The following is a 19,893-nucleotide window of genomic DNA, read 5'->3' on the forward strand; positions in this document are numbered from 1 at the left end:
GTGCGCCTGAGCACCTGTGTCCAATCTGCAATAGCTTGGGCTGCCATAATGGAAGCAAAAATAGGCTTCAGCATAGAACCAGCAACCGTATAAGCATGACGGGCAAGGGACTCCAATCTCCTGTCTGTAGGGTCCCGGAACACCGGGGTATCCTCAGCAGGAATCGCAGTAGACTTATTCAAAACGGCCACCGCGTGATCCACCTGAGGCGGTACACACCAACGCTCTTCGGTGGAGGGTGAAAATGGATAACGCAGTTTGAACCTATTTGACACAGAAAAGGGCTTCTTTAAATTGTGCCATTGCTCATCAACAGCGTGTTGAAATTCCGCAGGGCAGGGAAAAACCTGCGCCGATTTGCGTTTCCTTTGCGTCCCATAAGAGGACATCAGAGCAGGAGGACTTGGCTCATCCTGCAGATGCAGCGTTTCTTTAATAGAAGTAATCAACTCATTCATGAGTGCAAGCTCTTCAGGCGAGCCAGGGGGAGAAGTATCAACCCCCTCCACCTCAGCCTCCCCCTCAGACCCCATAAGGTCCAGAGAGGAGCGAGACCCTGAGAAGGGCACGCCAGCCACAGCAGCCCCATCGCCCTCTGAATCAGAGGAAATGGATAATCTGGCCCTTTTTGCGGATCGATCAGCCATCAGCATCTGCACCTGAGAAGCCAAGTTCGCTACAACAGCAGCCAGATCAGCCCCCTCGGGGGGTGCAGCAGCCCCTTGGCCCCCCACCAGGGCGGGAGGAAACTTGCAATCCTGAGAATCCATGCCCCAGTAATAAACTGAAATAAAGTAACTGCCCCTTTAACACCGCGGCGAGCGCAGCCCACCGCACACTACTGAATGTACCGACCCCGCAGGGAAAATGAGCACTGAGCAAGGAAATGCAGGATAAGGAAGGTGAAAACCTGGAGAGACCACACAGGCTGCTGCCACCGATCACTGTTCCAGTGAAAAAGGAAGTGATGCAACGGCTGACCGACCTATATAGCCTATGAAGGCTCCACAAACATGGCCGCTCGGCTGAGAGATTCAGGCCACAAGAAAATGGCGCCGACATGTGCATGCTCGATCGTTCGTCGGCAAAATGGTGGCGGTTTGGCGCCAAAACACAGCGCTGTACTAGACAGGGCCGGTCACCACACATTAACCGAAAAAAATGGCGGGCCGCATCAGCGGCCGCCACACAGCATGCCTGAGCCCAGTCTGCCCCATACATTACACACAGCAGAGCGGGAGAGCTTCCCCCCCCCCCCCCCGCAGCCCACAGAAAGGCAGCTACACAGGGATCTTAGGGAGCCCGCACTTACACAGACATGTGGGTCACACAGTCACAGACCGACACCCATACAGACAGGTCCCCCCATAGAAAGTTACTTACCCACCAGATGGCGTGGGGAGCCGTCACCAGCGAACAAACCGCTATACAGATGACAGGGAGTGTCGCAGCCAGGACGCAGCGGACTGCGGTGCGAAACCGCAAAAATGGTGTCCAGTGAGGTAGTCACCTCACAGGCAGCATCCCTGCAGCGAACAGGGATGGGTCGTTCAATATGCCAGGGAAACCTGAGCTGAACGCTCAATGGCAGGCTGGGGAACCTTCTGGCTCTCAGCCCTGGGATCCAGGGCGGCCAGTCCGAGACCCAGCTCCGCATAATCATCTTCATCCGAAGAAAACTAAACTAAGGCTGATAAAATAACAGCTAAGTAAAAGAAAGAGAAAAATACTTAAAATAAAATCAAAAAAGGATAGAAGGCTGAGACTGAAAGCCCCAGCACAGGAACAGCCAGCTACTCCTAAGCTAGGCAAATTCAAACTGAGTTGAGGATGCTGGAAGCAGGGAGGTATTGACTGAGGGGACCGCCCCCTAGGGGTGTGATTATGCTAAAAGCTTTTGTATTAATAAATCTTGTTGCCTAGCTACTCCTACGGAGCAAAGGTCAATACCCATTGGTGAAGATTATGAAGGGGTGGCGACTGTCGGAGGACGTAAGAGAAATTTTATTTTGTCATATCAGCTCATTATTATTTACCAATTGAATATTTACTCTTAAATATAGTGAAATATGGTACCATAAATGTGGCATATGAGCTCATTAGAACTAATATAACAATAAATGGTATTACTGTGCATAGTTAATGGAACAATGACCCGCATACAGTACAATTCTTGGTCAGAGCCCATGAGTCACATGAAACATACTTTACCACGACCTTGCCGGCACTGAAATAATGTCAAACATGCTTCTTGTTTTATTATATATTTTTTATTGTTTTATTTTTCATCAGCATTAAAGAAAGGAACATTGATTGTCATTTACAGAAAACATTCAAAAATCATGTGTGCTTTATAACGAATGCTAACAGTACAGTAAACTAATAATTTACATAACAAGAGACAAAATCTATTACATTCTAAATTAACCATGGAACACTTGCATCTTTAAAAAAAGATGCTCCATGAACAAATGGCTAGAAAAAAAAGACCCAGCAATTTTAGTTTTAATTAAATTAGACATTAGAGCTAAGCTATAAACAAAGAGATAAAATGAAACAAAGGTAATACATCACATTACTGTGCTGTCACCCATCTTAGGGAAACAGGGAAGTAGAAAGAAATACACTATATTACATTATGTTTTGAGAAAACAAAATAATAATTTTGACTGTACAGAACATACATACAGATTTTTTTCTTACAAAGTTTAGAGTGTAGTTTACTATACAAGTGTTGTCAGGAACTGGAGATTCTCTAACCATGTATCTTCAATCCTGAGATGCAAGAAATGTGGTTTGACTGTTTGTCCTTCATAAATCATGTACTGGCTCATCCTGCAAAGTGTGTTGACTACAGCTAAAATGTAATAATGACTAGGAGTACTCTAATTGGCAGGGACAAAAAGTAGTGAATGTGTATAGTTTCTCCTGGTATATTTAAGAGCCCCCTTCCCCATCACACCTACAGAAAAATATTTATAAATAGAACACAATAAATAATACAACCAAGGGGCTCACTAAAATAAAACGGCAAACTATCAGATTTCAGTTTTCATCACAGAGAAGACAGAGCAATAATTTATAGCTAATGGTTATGATTTTCCATTGGGGTCAAGTGTTTAGTGGAAGGCTCAATTGTGCAAATCACTTCAAAGTGAACGATAAACCCAAAAAACCTAACCATAATTTTTCATAGCATCAGATATAAGCATTTAGTGCAGTAAATGTTAATATACATATAAGCAAGTTAATTAGGGTACCATTTTTAGACACATTTAAGTCAGCTTCCTGTTAATTGATTATGCTAAAATTATTTCCATTTCACTTAGATAAACGACTTTATATTTCAGAGAAGGACTACGCTGCTTAAGAATGAGTTGGGCAGGGTCTTTATTGCTGTCCAGGACACTGGGGTAAATCCCCTCTGACTCCAGATATGGTTGTAGCAGGCTACACTCATCTTCCCAACCAAGCTACTTGTTTCACCTGCCTTTTGGGTTCTACACACATTGACACAGAAAATGTCCTAGAGAATGTATATTGCGGAATTTCTGTTAACCCATTCTCCTTAGTGGGTTCTCCTGGGGAAAAAAGGATACGAATAACTCATTTGAGACAGTGACAACAGCTGCGCCTATATTAGCTGTGCCATGGGTGGAGGAGACCTCTCTGCTGTGGCCCCAAACAACACTCAAGAGTACACATGTGGAGAATCAAACATCTGACTCCACACAATAATGCCACTGTTTGATTACCCTGGAAACCTACAGCTATGTAAATATGGGGATATACATTTGGACACTGGCGGATTCAAGCTAACTGATATGCCTAAATTTGGCTAAAAATGATAAATATGCCTTAGTCTTTAAATGTACATCAATTGGCAATTTTAAACACCTAGGGCATGGTCACATAAGATTAATCTTTTGACTTTTAAAAAATAAAAAGTTTTTTTTCCAAGGCTCTTCATCCCAATCACTTCTCCAGTATAGATCATATTGCTAGAAATCAATTGACATATACATCAATTGTGTTTGTTTCTGTATGATGCAAAAGATATATTTTAACAGGTAAGATATGGTACCCACCACTAGCCTGCAATATAATGTCAAATATGTCGTAGTTTTTTTTAAGTTAAAAGGGCATTATAAGAATTGATTTTAAAAAATGTATATTTTACTGCATAACATTTTCAATAAATATTGCTTTCAAAGAGTTAAGAGTTGTCTTTTTTTTCACAGTAAAAAATATGTTTTACAATTAATAGAGTTTTCACTAGGAAAATGAAGGCAAGTTATAGGCTCTTATTAGAGCTCTTATTAGCTAAGGCTAAAGTCTTATTTGTCCAACTTATTTCAACTGCCTGATAAAAAAAAAAGATAAATTAACTACATTTCTTATGGTGTACTGAATTAAACTGAAAATGCAGTAATATTAAAACTTTATATAATAAACTGCGTATCTTCTTAGAGGCGTTGCAGCATAAGGTCACTCAAGATTGGTGATAAAACATATGTTTGTGTTCACTGTTTGATTCTGACATCTTATAAAGTTGTTATCACTTATCATTTTGGAAAAATATTTTTCTAAGTGTAAAATTAAAATGACATGAAATGATGTGTGCAAATGTATTTATATATATATATATATATATATATGTATTTCAAACTTCAAACAGTTTGCATTACCATACTTATCTACATCATCTTTATTACTATTGACAACACTGCAAAGCATCTTTAGTTTTGGTAAAAATCTAATATGGCTTTAGGGTACAGCTGTTTAAATATGCTGACCACCATTTCCTTGGGAAAAAAACTCAGTGCAAATATTTTAAATTATTCCATGCACATAAAGTAATATCATATAAGGTTTAACTCATTGATGCCTTTGATCAGTAATTTGTTTTACTTAGATATAGTAGTTTCTATTTTTAGCCACCCTTATTGGCTTTTATAATGTAATAAAAAGGTAAAAAAAGTTATAATTTCTGAAAATTTTTAACAAATGCCATAGGTATTATTTGTAAGCATTTCCTCATGGTCAAAGACATAAAAACAATGCCATATTTGAGTAGCAAATTAGGATGGAGCTTGTTTTGTGATCAATAACCAATCAGAAGAAACTTTTGAATATATTAAATATAATGCAAATGGAAACATGATTTAGTCTTGGAAATGGCCCCCTGTCTGGAATTTCCAAAAGTTCCCAGGCATTTGGTCCATACATTTTGGGAAATTACAAGCTTCCCAGTGGCAGGAGCATGGATGTAAATGTCTTTGATCGATATTGTGAATTTTAGGCTTATATCGTCCAAATGTTTGAAATGCAACAAATGTATATGATGGGGAACTTGCAGGAGGACCTCCAGAGGGATCATTTGACAAATGATTGACTATTTGTCCACTCATAGCGATAAGGTCTAGCTGCTATAATATTTGCTTTACTATAAATGTGAAAAATATTTCTGAGACCCTGATTTCTCATCAAAGAATGAGAACTACAGATGTGTGATGAAAGTCAACTACTGGCACTTGATCCAGTGCAAATAGTTTATAATGGAGAATGCCCTCGGGTGAATGGTTCTAGAAATGATTGTGAGAAATGTGATTTGACCCCTCAGTCTTGAAGAAATGAATACGCATGGCCCAAATCTATCAATTTAATGATTTTGTGAACGTACAAACGCTCGCATACAAGTAAGGGATATTTTATCAAGAAACTTCATCACTGTTTATCTTCCTTGTATGTGATACGGTATTTTTTGCAAAGTGTATTTCCATGAAGTTCACTAAGCTAAAAGAAAATGACCTCGCAAAATGAACAGTCTATCTGCCTTTAAGGAAATAAGCCATGGGGTTGATTTACTAAAGAATAATTTTGCAAAATTAATTTTCACTTTGCAAGGTAATTTTCTTGTAGCTTACTAAATGTAGTGAAAATTCACTTTGTAAAGAAAACACCATCATGTGCTAAATAATTGCCCCTGATTCATTAAGCTAAGGGAACATTCCCATGTAAAGTGAAAATTCACTTTGAACAGCCTATTTGCCATTGCTAGCACCACAATACAGAAATGTTATAACCAGTTTGTTATTTTGATTATGATAAGGAAAGATGTCTTTTGGGTTATCTGTTCATAGCAACATTTACTAACCTTTACAACAACTTTACACTTCAGATTGGTTATGATGAAAATAAACCTTCCACTTTTTTGCTACAGTTTTTATGCAAAATGACCATTATCTTATGTGTTCAGGTATATAATAAATCTCAAAAGTAATGTTAACATAGCAAGATGCTGTCATTATCCTTAGGATACATTGCGAAATTACATTCAGATATTACATTATATCTTTGTAAAAGAAGGATTCAGCAATACCATGCAGGACAACATAAAGTTAATTTAATATTGTTCTTCCTTTTCATTGACCAATTATTGCCCATGATGAATTCCAAATATTATTGCTGTAGTAAAAATCTCTTTGGCGCTAATAGTCAAGAACCTGTTCATCAGTGGTCAATAAGCTGCTGAAGATGGTATGAAACTATATCATACAAAAGCCCACAGTTTTTCTTTCTCCTAAAGGACCACTAAACATAAATAACAAGCTTACTTTTGCTACAGTAAGTTATATTAAGTGACATAATATTCATGAATTGCTTTGCAGATAATCAGGACTTAATTTGTAACTAATGCATTCTATCTGAAAAAGCCAGTGTCATCTTAGCTCCTGTTTATTACTGCAGTTGCAATGGTGCTGCAAATGTGTTCAGCTATGACACCAGCCATTAAAGGGCTTGAAGGTTTAGTAAAGAGCTGACTTAAGCACACTGGCAACTGTGACAGGTATCACCAGAGACATTCTTTTAATTCAAAACACCAATTTTAACACTTCAAACTTGAACTTTAGTTCTAGCTTGAAATATTTAAAATAGATTTAAGAAAGTGGGATAGCAGAGAGAAATACTTTTCAACAGAGGCACTTTCTAGCCATGTGCAATAAGTCTGGTAGAATACTGTTTAAAGGAGAAGTTTGGGGTGACTAAAAAAAACATACATTCTCACCTCTATGTTGCAGCACCAGTGTGATGCTGCAGCTGTCTGCCGTTGGCTTTAAGCCAGATAACTGAGCTATGACATAAGCACTAATCACTCAGTTCTTGGTCCGCTCTGAGCAGAGAGTGGTGATTGTCAGTCACTGCTCTCTGATCTGCCCCTCCAGTGCTCACTGGAGCACCAGGCTAAAAAGGGGGTGGACACAGCTGGCTTTAACTCTTAGCTGCACACTGAGAGCAAGAGCCAGCTGTCAGTCAGGCAGCTAGGTGGTTCCCGACAATATAGTCAGGATCCTTCCAAACTTAGAGAGAGTCTTTGATGCTAGCTGGCTAACAGTGGACTTTAGCCTTCTGTCAGCTGATTTAAGGTCAAAGGAGAGCACAAGCAAGTGCACTCCTGTGAACCAGAAGAAAAAATCTTCAGCCATTCTTCTATTTTATGTCTAATTTGGCAGCTAACATAAAGAAGAACAGGGAGAATAGGGAGTACACAAGCTATATAAAAAGTGTAAAACCTTTATAGCATAGTTTCTTTATCATGCATATTCATAAATGTTGCCAGTAGCTCTTATAATTGCTTTTATTTAGATTTACTGGTCCTTTAACTCCAACAATAAAAGCAAGGCAGGTTTGAATGTACAAATGTTTTCATTAAAGGTCTTGCTATAAAGGTTTATGAAAAGGAAGCATTTCCAAACAACAATTAATAAAATATATCTTACTTTTTCAATTCATGGTAAATATCATGCAGGATTCATACAGGTAGTAGAGTTTGTTTTTTTTTTCCCAAAATATTTAAACCACATTTTGCATGGATTGTGTGCTGGTGGACAATTTGGACAACCCTGATCAGAAATCTTTCATAGTAAAATAGAAAAATATTCACTCATGATAGTTATGTACGCTATACATTAATAAATACACTTTTGGGTCAATAAAATATGCTGGTGGGACCAACTCCGCTAACAAGAAAATTACTATCAAATTTGTGCTTTGAATTAATGCATATACTGTTCGTTACATAATGTTATCACCAAGCTTTACTGAAACAAAGCCAGTGGAAAAGGCACAGCCTTCTAGCTTTCCTGCCTGTAGCTTCTAAGTGGCAAATTGCTGGCATGCTCAAGAATCAGCACGTCCAACAGAGAGGAAAATAACTACAGGTATACAAGCCTATAAAATGGCAAACAAGAGAAAACACACACATGTGATATTTGTGTATGCTCCCCCTATGTTTTGAACTATCAATAGCAATTTCTTTATAAACACAATACAAAACATTCCCAGGATTAGTTATGTTGTTGAGTAATTAAAACAATCTTTTTTTTGCTCAAATCAATCAAAAATAAATCCAGCAAGGGAATACTGTGTTGGCTTGCTATAAATCTCAGAATCACAAACAGGTCTTCATTTAGCCATAATGAAAATTGTTGGCATTTGGGGAAATCTTACATGATACAAACAAGGCGACTGTGATTACTGAGCTCTCTTTCTTAAAATATGAGTTATCTGGTTGCCATGTTGATGTTGTTTCTTCAATTGTTTTAAAGCCACATACTTAGAACATTCAGACCTGGGTTTCCAACTTGTTGCTGACTTTCCTGATCTGCACACTTGTTTTGATATAGTGTACTTCACCCAACAGGTCAGCATAACAGCTATTTTGGCCAATATCAACTGGCTCCTGTTTACTTCAGAACCACGTTTTCCCCATACAAGTCTGTGGGAATTATTGATTCGATACTTGGCTAACAAAATCTAAAAAATTGACAGTCTATTAATAGTTTTATAATCATTTAAAGTTACATTTTTTTATGCATACTTACTTTTAAAAGTACATTGAGTTTATAAGCTTATATTTTTATTGTGCATACTCTCTTTGGTCTAACACTGATAAATGAAATCTGCAGATGCAATGGAAATTCTAAAATTTTATGTTGAATTGCATACCAGATATAACAAATCTCATTGCACAGGGTTTAATGTATTAGACTTCAGGGGGAGGGAGCTTACGCCCAATAGCTACATTTTATGTGTTTATTGCCAGCCACTTTGACATTGTTTCTAATTTTTGCATTTGTCAAAACAGGCTAAATTCCTTGCTCTTGCCACTCTTGAATAAGTACATAATTGACAATTGGATAAACAGAATCAAATGTAAGGGCAAATATGGGCTCTTTAGTTTGTAGGCCACTGTGATCCAGACATAAATGTACGGAGAAATTAAATACATATGTGAAAGATTAAACAATATATTAATTGAGGGGCCACTGCAAACCCCTGGAGGGTGGAACTCAACCAATGTAGAAATTTCCTGAAATTATTTTTTATAGCATGCCCTAAAGGTATTGCAGTTCTTACAAATCCGTCATGTGAATAAAACTGAATGAAACATATTCTAATATGCAATGTATTTAAAATATTGACCGATTTATATAAAAAACAAAAAACAAAAAAAAAAACATTAAATTGCTTTTTATTCTCAAAAGACAGAAGAGACTGACAAAATAATCCCCTTCTGATTTCTTAAGCTCACAGTCTAATCAAGACAGACCTAAGTGATTTTTACAAGGTTTTAAGGCAGACCAGCCTTTAAGGTATAGTCTGTTCTCTGTAGTCCCCCATCTGTCCTTGCCTGATTCGTAATCCTTTTGAAGGTTGATACTTCAGACAGGAAAAAAACAAACAGATAGTAAAGCGGAGAAGAGAGAAAATTAATTCTACTGAGGCCCAAAATATGCTTATAAATCTGACCTTAGCATGGGTTCTTCGAAACAAAGGAGCTATTTTGTTATTCATTCATTTAATTTAAACTAAGGAACAGTGGATATTCTTTACACAAAATTTACAAAAGATAGCATTCCATATCCACATTTAAAAGTTGGTACTGTGCATTTACAATTATTGCTGCTGTGTTTTAACCATCTTAAAGCACAATTATAAGCCATTAAGTTCAAACAGTGCAAACTATATATACATGACACCAACCACTCTCCACCATTTTGTATGGCTTTATACATTCTTCAGGTGCATGCAGTGAGTGTAATGTAGGGGTTCCTTCCCATAATTGAATTTTTAAGTTTAAAAAAGGATTACTTATCTCTACATTGAATAAGGCATGTTTTCTCTGCTTGTTCTAGTTGAAGCAAACATGCTCTAAAATGTGTAGTTCTTTAATAAGTGGTCCAGTATTTCTTATTATTGCAAGCCTTGATAGTATAAAGTTATGTCTATACAAAACTGAAAGATGCCTGTGGTTTAAGTCACCAATACCAGTTATATCTCTCGGGGAATCTGCATTTCTGTTCTTTGTGACAAGTTCCCATATACTTCCACCTGCTATGGCTTTTATGAAGGGGCCTATTATCTCCATTTACTTTACACAGCAATGGGAAAATATTTCCACTGCAGAGATATCTGAAACAGCATGTGATTCAAATCACTGACATCCATATAAAACTGAAATATTCGTTTTGGCAGATGTAATTTTTCATCTCCAAAATATACCTGTCAGCATTCATGGATCAAATTTACCCAGACCTCAAATCAATGCAATGCCAGAAAAGTCTTCAAATAATGCACATATATTGAAAGGTTAGTCCACCCAAAAGTGGAATTTTTGTTTTAAGTGGGGATTTATTATCCAATTTAGCTATGTTTTAATGTCTTGAATATGACAATAGTGGCATCTCCAAAGTTCCCAATTCTGTTCATGTGTTCTGAGGTGTTTTGTGTGTTCTTGCCTATATTTGTATGCTTCATTAACTTCTGTTGCAATCTCCATAACATAAAATAAATGTAAAACTCCCACATGAATATTTAAATCCTTTCATAATGGCCAAAGCATGTGCTTAGAACCAGAAACTTAAGCACAGAAATGTTATTAATAGCATTCCAAGGAGATATCAGAAGCTGTCAATGTTTACCAGAAATATCTGTTATGAGTGGAATGATCTTTAAGGTGTTTACATGTTAAGCAGACATCATGTTTTTTTCTAGAAGATTGAATGGTCCCACAATTTTTAACTTTTGGCAAGTAAATGCTGTGACAAGTAATATGCATAAAAACACCCTGAATTGTTATTTTTTGGTGAACAGGTGGTCTCATAGTATAGAATACATACAATTAAAACCTGTTAGAGTGTGAAAAAGTAATCATATTTCTTAAATAATTTGAGTAGTATATCAATGTACTTCAGATGTATTTGCTAAATGACAGCTTACATAAAACTGCTCGGACTTGTGTGATTTGTATTTGGGAAAATTTTTAGCCTGACTAAAATGACATGTTTAAAAAACAGCAGTCATTAAATAGATATATATATACTTTTTAGAAAAGAGATTTTCTTTATTAATAATAAATGAACAATGGCATTCAAAAATAACTCTCATCTTATTGTGATTATAATCAATTAATTAGTAATTGAGAAAGAGAAATCCTGGCATTAAACTTACATTGTGTGAAATACCTTGTACTACAGCACAAATACATGCAAGGAAACACTTCTTGGATTTTTACTGCCATGGAGGACTTTTCTGATTCTCATGCTCAGTAGGGAGAGCTTTGCACCCTTGCACTGACCCAAAACCTTTTGTTTCAATAGCTGCATACTGTATCATTTTAAAGAGACATTCCTGTTCTCAACTTTTGGGTTGGCTGAGGTCTGGATTTCATACCAGAAAGTAACGTAGACCAATACTTTATACTTAGTGCTATCCATTTTATTCAGAAGCATTGTCAAGAGTACAATTATAAGTCAATGTTTAACCTAACAATTTATATAACATGCACTTTGTTTTAAATGAAGAGTAGAATTGTTCTGATATCCTCTGCTACGCTCTGGACCTTGTTAAAAGGGAATACATACCATTTTTAAGTTTTTCTAGAAGCAAAGGTGAATGCATTCTGTTTTACAAAAATATTCTTATCAGTGGGTGTTAATGTTTTAAGTGCCTTGTTTTCTGTTGTTTTTTATTTTTATTATGTATACGGGGAACACCATATCTGTTCCATATGCAGGCTGTGTTTTCTGCTTGGTTGTTCTGCAAAAAATGTGATTGTGCAATCTCCTTCTACCAATAGCTATGTAGTGTAAGGACCTGTACAGCTGGGTACAAAGCCAATGGATTGTTAGGTGTGTTCTATTATTGCATAGCTTTGGTAAATCTTAAAATAATTGTGCTGAGATTATTTAATCAGATTGTAATGTATAGTAGCCCTAACTGTAAGGCTATCAATTTGGTCAGGCTGACTGAAAACAATAGACTGTCTCTAAGGGCAAATTCAGTTTATTTGAGCAGCTCCTTAGCTAGAATGTTGTCCTTGATGTATGCATTGCTACTACAACTAATTTGGAGGAGAAATCACATAGAAAGTGACAAATGAAATTATTTAAATGTTTAAATGTTTCCAATGTCCATCATCAGAGCAACCCTGGCCTTTATGGGGCTTGTCTTTCTTTGGCTTAGAAGGAAGCTGAGGCATTCCTAGCACTCTGGAATGGCCATATCATTTATCAAAATGAATATGTTAGCGGGAGGTGCCATACAGGTGGAACTCCAAGTTAAAGATTTAAAACATTACTAACGCTACCCATCACACACTTCAACTATGCTTAAAATCAGAAAGAAATCTGATATTTCTGTAATTCAATGTGGCTATAATTTAGGGAGCAAATAAATGGGAGTGTACTTCCTTCCAATTTCTCTGCCTCCTGTATCACCAACTGCATTTAAACATCCAAATTATCATGAAAGTTTTTGCTATCTAGGAGGAAGGTGGCAAACGGTAAGCAGTTCAACTGATTATAAGGCCTAGAGCTTTTTGGAGAATATGATTATTTATTAATTTATTAAGTCTGTGCAGTTGGTATGTTTTTTTAAGACTTCATTCTTTTAACTCTGAATGGCGTGCACTTTTACATATTCACTTATTTTTAAAGTTAAAATTCCAGTTAACTGGGATCAAGCATACCTCCATATAAACACATGGTTAAACACAGCAAAAATAGCTGTATTCTATCACCTTTTATAGTCTAATAAAAACTACTGTCTATTTGAGGGGTTGTTGTAGGATTCTGAATGTCTTTCTGAAATATCATGATTGATACCTGTTTTAATTTTCAAAATATTGAAAAAGTGTGATACCCTTGAGTCATAAACGTCATGTGCTCCACATGCTGAAAATTGTTACCTGCAGATAAAAATTATTGCTGGAAAAAGATTGTCAATCTGTTTAGTGCCTCCAGAATGGGGTAAACTCTCATTGTTGTCAAAAGGGAAGATCAGGTGTTTATCAGCCAAGGATTTCATAGTTATCAAAATCTGCTTTTCGTTTCTTAACTATTGTTTATGACATACATACTGTAAGGAAGACTATGTATGTCTTCCAATCAGTTATTATTGTCCCTGAGAGATATACAGTGCAACTTCTGCATTAAGCAGTGATTGTCATTTGTTCTATAATGAGAGAGGAAATAAAGCAAATACATAGCAGGTACCTTAATTGTTATTTGACTATTAGCCAATGCCAGAAATTTAACACCAGCAGTCTGTGGTATATGAATGGCCACAGCACACAACCTGAAAGTCAGTTAGCCAATATGGAATTTTCTAGAGATAATACTGGCACCTTGATTTATAGCATGTGCAATGTTGAAAGAGTTAACAAGCTTGCTTGATCCTCCAATAGCTCAATCATCCTGCAATTTGTATGGCTGATGGCCATTATTAGCCATACAGAATAAATAAAAAAATGTGCCTCCACATTCATGTAGTATGCACCAGTTTATACAACATACCATAAAAATGTGAATGACACTCTACAAAGATTACTTCATTTTATGGAAGATTGTGTGTCATTAGGAATGTTGCGGCCAAAAGTTTGCCTTTTTCAGGAAAATAATTTACAGAAATGCACACATTTTTAAATAAGTTTGTTGCATGCTTAATACAGGTAATAAAAAAAGCTCAGGGAACAATGTTTAGTTGTTTAAGGTTTACTTAGTGTTGCCCTTCCAGGTGGACTGTTACCTAATATAGTTATTTAAATTTTCGCTGTGCCATGTATAAGGTAAAAGCATTCTTGATTTAAATGTATTCGGCACATAATAAGTGTACAGTTTATTTGACTAAAGGGGCTATGCTTGTTTTCACAACAGGATAATGGATGGATGCCACTAAATACATCCTCAAAGACCCTAATACTCTCTGAATATATATAGCACCATATCCTAGAGATCTGCTGAACTGCTTGCTTTAATTGGCTACTCTTCTATTACCCTGGTGTTCCAGCAATCGGCAACGTAATCTTCCATTAACACAGAATATGACCCTTGGAAATAATTATTTGAACAAAAGGCTCACAGAAGTGACATTGACAATAAAAAAGATTAGACTCTTCTAGTAAATGAATGAATACGGTAAATTTGTCCATGGGCAGCTGCTATCTAATTACTTGCATTGCATTGTCAAACTGAACAGGAAACACCAACTTTAAAATAGAAGTTTTGATAGGAAAACAAAGCAAAACCTGCCTGGAGTTTGCATATTCTCCCTGTGCCTACATGGGTTTTCTCCAGGTACTCTGGTTTCCTCCCACACTCCATATACATGCTGGTAGGCTAATTGGCTCCTGTCTACATCGCCCTTAGTATGTGTATGAAAGTGAGTTAGAGACCTTAGATTGTAAACTCTCTTTGAGGGCAGGGACTGATGTGAATATACAATATATATGAAAAGTGCTGTGTAAATTGTCAGTGCTACATAAGTACCTGTAATAAATAATATATAAATAAACTACATGTTACATTGAGCTCCATGCACATGTGCTATTAGGCCTGTCAGAAAATGATATATAAGCAAATAAATTTAAGGATGTAACTCTGGAGGCGCAAAATGTATATACAGTAAATGTATGTTTTCCAAATTACTTGGTCTAGTACCAACTAATGTCTTGCTGAAATGCCAGTCAATAGCATTTTTTTTTAGGATATCCAGGGAAGCAAAACTAAGTCACTTGGCACAAGAGTTGGAGCCTTTTAAAGCCTAGGCAGGCTAGGCTACATCTTTAATCATATACAAGTATACAAGCAGAAAATGTATTACTTCTAAATGAGGCAGATTTTAACCCACTAGATTGTAGACTGCTAGCAATGAACGTGATTTCATCATGTTTGCAATATTTGTGCATATCTTAGAAGGGCCTTGGTGTATAAAGGGCAAGATTTAAGTGAATCTGCATTTTACATTTTAGGACGCTAAGAATTATGACTGGGTTGCTTTCTCAGATGGCCAGTGTTTTGGGTAGGGACTATTCATGTGCCGCTATTAGCCCCATCCTTACTCCATCTTCTGTCCCATCCCTATTCTCAGGCCCACTGATTTCCCCAGGCTGGTATGGCTATCCTAGTTCCCAGTTATAACCATCAGCGTAGTGACTTTATGCTAACGGTGCAATTATTCTGTTTTCTGTTTCTAACAATGAGCAGTTTATCTGAAGTACAAAGATATATATATACTTTAAACCATTCAAAAAAAAAATATATTTTTCTTTGTTCCTTTGTAGATAAACCCTGCTATTTTTTTTTAAGGTTACAGGAATAGGTGTACATTTTACAATCATGGCTTTTGTTTTAAAAAATGTGAAAGAAATGTTGTCTTGCTAAAGCGTTACATTACACACCCTGCATGCATTATACTCTACTAACCCAAAGTGGTGTATTCCCATTTGGAAGGTGTACAATACATTGGCAACAAATATTGTTTAAACAATGGCTTCCCTAACTGAAACTTGATTGCCCAAACATAAATACATAAATTTAAGGAAGGGTAAACACAACATTATCAATGAAAGACAGAAAGAAAAGTAGAAGAATTCATTGTATAGTATAGGATTACACCACAGCAAAGGTGCATTTTGTGATGTGTGAGTGTATATATATATGTATATATATATATATATATATATATATATATATATATATAAACACACTAACTTGTATCTACACATGCATCTATAACATAGAAATAAGTCAAATTTAAATTAGATTGGAAATAATCCAGAAAGACGAGTTATACTATAGAAGTATATACTCATGTTGATATCTACAATAAAATTCTATAAATTGTTGTCTCTCAAATTATATATAAAAAAGTAAATACACCCAGTGTTCTATATATTAAGATAGACGCTTCAGCTACCGGGGGAGTTTGCAATACCTTTTTTTTTTTTTTTTTTTTTTTGCAATTTCCCCCCTGGCAACTAAAGTGTTAAATGAACAGGTCCAAAGGAAATTCAAATAGTTAATAAAGAAGAGAATGAGAGAGCCTCACTCAGAGGTGCGTATTTACATTCTTCAAACTGTAGCGGTGAAAAATAATTCTAGTAAGTGCAGGACATTCCTAGTGCTGCTGTAGTGATGTTTTTTTTGTGGTTTTTGTAAGTCCTTTGAGCACATTTCTTTTGTCTTAGTAGTGATGCATTCCATAGCTATGTGAAAGATCCAGCTGTCTTCACTTGCAGCCAGTGCTTGAGTCAGGGTTAAAAAGCTCCTTGTACAAAGGAGGGAACAATGTATTCACTATCTCGGGATGAGATTGCTTAAATACCTGCAGCTTCTCTCCATGTAAGTTGCAAAGTGCAGTTATGTTTGGTATCTTGGCTATTAACTGTGAAGAAAGAAAAAGAGTGATTAAAGGACATAAGCAGAATTCTCAGTTTCAAGGTTAGTTGCACATTTAAAGGTAAACAACCTTTTATTAGAGATATCATTTTAGGTCTGGTTGGGTATTTCCCTTTAGAAAATACTGATTTCACCTTATCTCATCCTTTTTTGCATCTCAGTGCTGCAAATCTCTTTCTAGCACCTCTTGAAGCCTACATGCATGCACACTAGCAGCATCTTCATGTCATTGCTCAGGACTAGCTTTCTGATGATAACTATGAAAGAACATGATGGTGCAATGGGTGTGTATAGTCTTTACTTGAGGTGCATGTGACATGATGACAACACAGTTCAGTAACTGGGAGATAAGGACTTAGAACTATAACCATATAACAGGAAGTGGCCGAACAAAGACCTTCATGCAGACTATCCAGGTATTATTTTAATGAATGCTGTTGTTGTAAAAAAATATTATAATATGACTTTTACATTTAAATGAACATGTTAAAGATTTTAGATATTTTGTTTACATCTATTTTAATGCTATGTTCCTGTTTTATATAGCACTGTTCTAAGCACTTGCATAGTTATGGCAGTATACAGTTCTACTGTTACCTCTGCCTGCAGCAGTGATGGAAATCTATTTAAGGCCTTATGAACATGAAAAAGCTCCTCTAAAAGCCAGAATTGCTGACAGGAAAAATGTGGCCTAAAAACGGGCTAAAAACCACGTATAGCACACATTTATGCACGTATAGCATTTCGGCACAAATGCATTCTACTGCACAGAATCTTAATTTATTCTGGCCGTTGGAATGGATTTATGTGCATCTGTTTTACACACATTGGGTAAGCTCATTTAGATGCATTGAAGCGTGTTTGCATGTTTTTCTGTTGAAACACTCCTGTCAAGAACTCTCCTTTTGTGGTTTTTTTTTTTTCTGCCTATAAACACTCTTCTTCTAGTATGCCTGTAAACGCCTAGGTGTGCATGGACATATACAGTGCGTCACTTTTTTCCCCATTTTGTTATGTAACAGCCTTATTACAAAATTGATAAAAATCATTATTTTCCTCAAAATTCTACAAACAAAACCCCATATTGACAATGTGAAAAAAGTTTGTTTGAAATCTTTGCAAATTTATTAAAAACAAAAACAAAAATAAATCACATGTACTTAAGTATTCACAGCGTTTGCCATTACATTCAAAACTGAGCTCAGGTGCATCATGTTTCCACTGATCATCCTTGAGATGTTTCTACAACTTGATTGGAGTTTACCTGTGGTAAATTCAGTTGATTGGACATGATTTGGAAAGGCACAGACCTGTCTATATAAGGTCCCCAAGTTAACAGTGCATATCAGAGCACAAACCAAGCCATGAACCCCAAGAAATTGTCTATAGACCTCCGAGACAGGATTGTATTGAGACACAGATCTAGGAAAGGGTAAAGAACAGTTTCTGCAGCATTGACTGTCCCAAATGAGCACAGTGGCCTCCATCATCTGTAAACAGAAAAAAATTGGAACCACCAGGACACTTCCTAGAGCGGGTCGTCTTGCCAAACTGAGGAATTGGGGGAGAAGGACCTTAGTCAGGGAGGTGACCAAGAACCAAATGGTCACTCTGACAGAGCTCCAGCATTTCCCTGTGCAAAGAGGAGAACCTTCCAGAAGAAAAACCATCGCAGCAGCACTCCATCAATCAGGCCTGTATGGTAGAGTGGCCAGATAGTACAAGGCACATGACAGCCCATCTGGAGTTTGCCAAAAGGCACCTGAAGGACTCTCAGACCATGAGAAACAAAAATCCCTGGTCTGATGAAACAAAGATTGAGTTCTTTGGCCTGAATGGCAAGCGTCATGTCTGGAGGAAACGAGACACCGCTCATCACCTGGTCAATACTATCTCTACACTGAAGCATGGTGGTTGCAGCACCATGCTGTGGGGATGTTTTTCAGTGGCAGGAACTGGGAGACTAGTCAGGATCGAGGGAATAATGAATGCAGAAATGTACAGAGACATCCTTGATGAAAACCTGCTTGCAGAGTGCTCTGGACCTCAGACTGGGGCCAAGGTTCATCTTCCAACAGGACAAGGACCCTAAGCACACAGCCAAAAAAACAAAGGCATGGCAGGTGGGACAACTCTGTGAATGTCCTTGAGTGGTCAAGCCAGAGCCCAGACTTGAACCCGATTAAACATCGCTGGAGATATCTGAAAATGGCTGTGCACCAACGCTCCCCATCCAACCTGATGAAGCTTGAGAAGTCCTGCAAAGAAGAATGGGAGACACTGCCCAAAAAAAAGGTGTGCCACGCTTATAGCATCATACTCAATTACTTGAGGCTGTAATTGGTGCCAAAGGTGCTTCAACAAAGTATTGAGCAAAGGCTGTGAATACTTATGTACATGGGATTTTATTTCGTTTTTTATTTTTAATACATTTGCAAAGATTTCAAACAAACCTCTTAGACATCTTGTCATTATGGGGTATGGTTTGTAGAAATTTTAAGAAAATAATGAATTTAATCAATTTTGAAATAAGGCTGTAACAGAACAAAATGTGGAAAAAGTGAACCGCTGTGAATACTTTCTGGATCCACTGTAGGGGAAGGTTTACTAAAACTGGTGCACTCAGAACCTGTTGCAGCTGTGCATAGTAACCAATTGGCTTTCAGGTTGTATTGTCAAAGATTAATTGAACAAGCTGAAGTTAGAAGCTGACTGGCTACCATGAACAGCTGCACCAGATTCTGTATGCACCAGTTTTAGTAAATCTCCCCTATAGACTTACATAGAGTTGCTGTTACAGGCTGGAAAAAAAAAAAGCTCAACGCTTGTATAAACAGAATTTTTTTTAACACTCCATGTGTATGAGACCTTATTCAGTCTGCAGCTCTAAATAATAAAACAGAGGGGAGAGGGAGCTTCTTGGAAATGGTATTTATATGTACTTAACACATTAAAAGCGTATGTAAACTCAAAAAACAAAAAACAAAAATGAAATCTCCAGTATACCCTCTGTTCTTCATTGTGTCTTATTGATTACTATTTGACCTGGTGATTCTGGAAGAGGTAGCTTTTTCCATTACCTCCTGCCATAGGGTGATAGGGTGGAGCAGCATGTCACCCTATAAAACTTGTTTCTGCTTATAGCCACAAG

At 36.9% G+C, this 19,893-nt stretch overlaps 1 protein-coding gene across 2 annotated transcripts in view; it reads right to left on the reverse strand.

Annotated features, from left to right (window-relative positions):
• Nucleotides 1-16,163: 16,163 nt before the first annotated feature.
• Nucleotides 16,164-19,893, reverse strand: part of RORB (RAR related orphan receptor B) — a 322,474-nt gene continuing 318,744 nt past the window's right edge. For both annotated transcript variants that reach the window (XM_082260581.1, XM_082260580.1), the window contains one exon: nt 16,164-16,728. In XM_082260581.1, coding sequence (XP_082116707.1) covers nt 16,573-16,728 — 156 coding nt within the window. In that variant the 3' untranslated portion in view covers nt 16,164-16,572. The remainder of the gene's footprint in view (nt 16,729-19,893) is intronic.

The sequence above is a fragment of the Pelophylax lessonae genome, assembly GCF_965119305.1.
Source record: "Pelophylax lessonae genome assembly, chromosome: 1".
Lineage (NCBI taxonomy): Eukaryota > Metazoa > Chordata > Amphibia > Anura > Ranidae > Pelophylax > Pelophylax lessonae.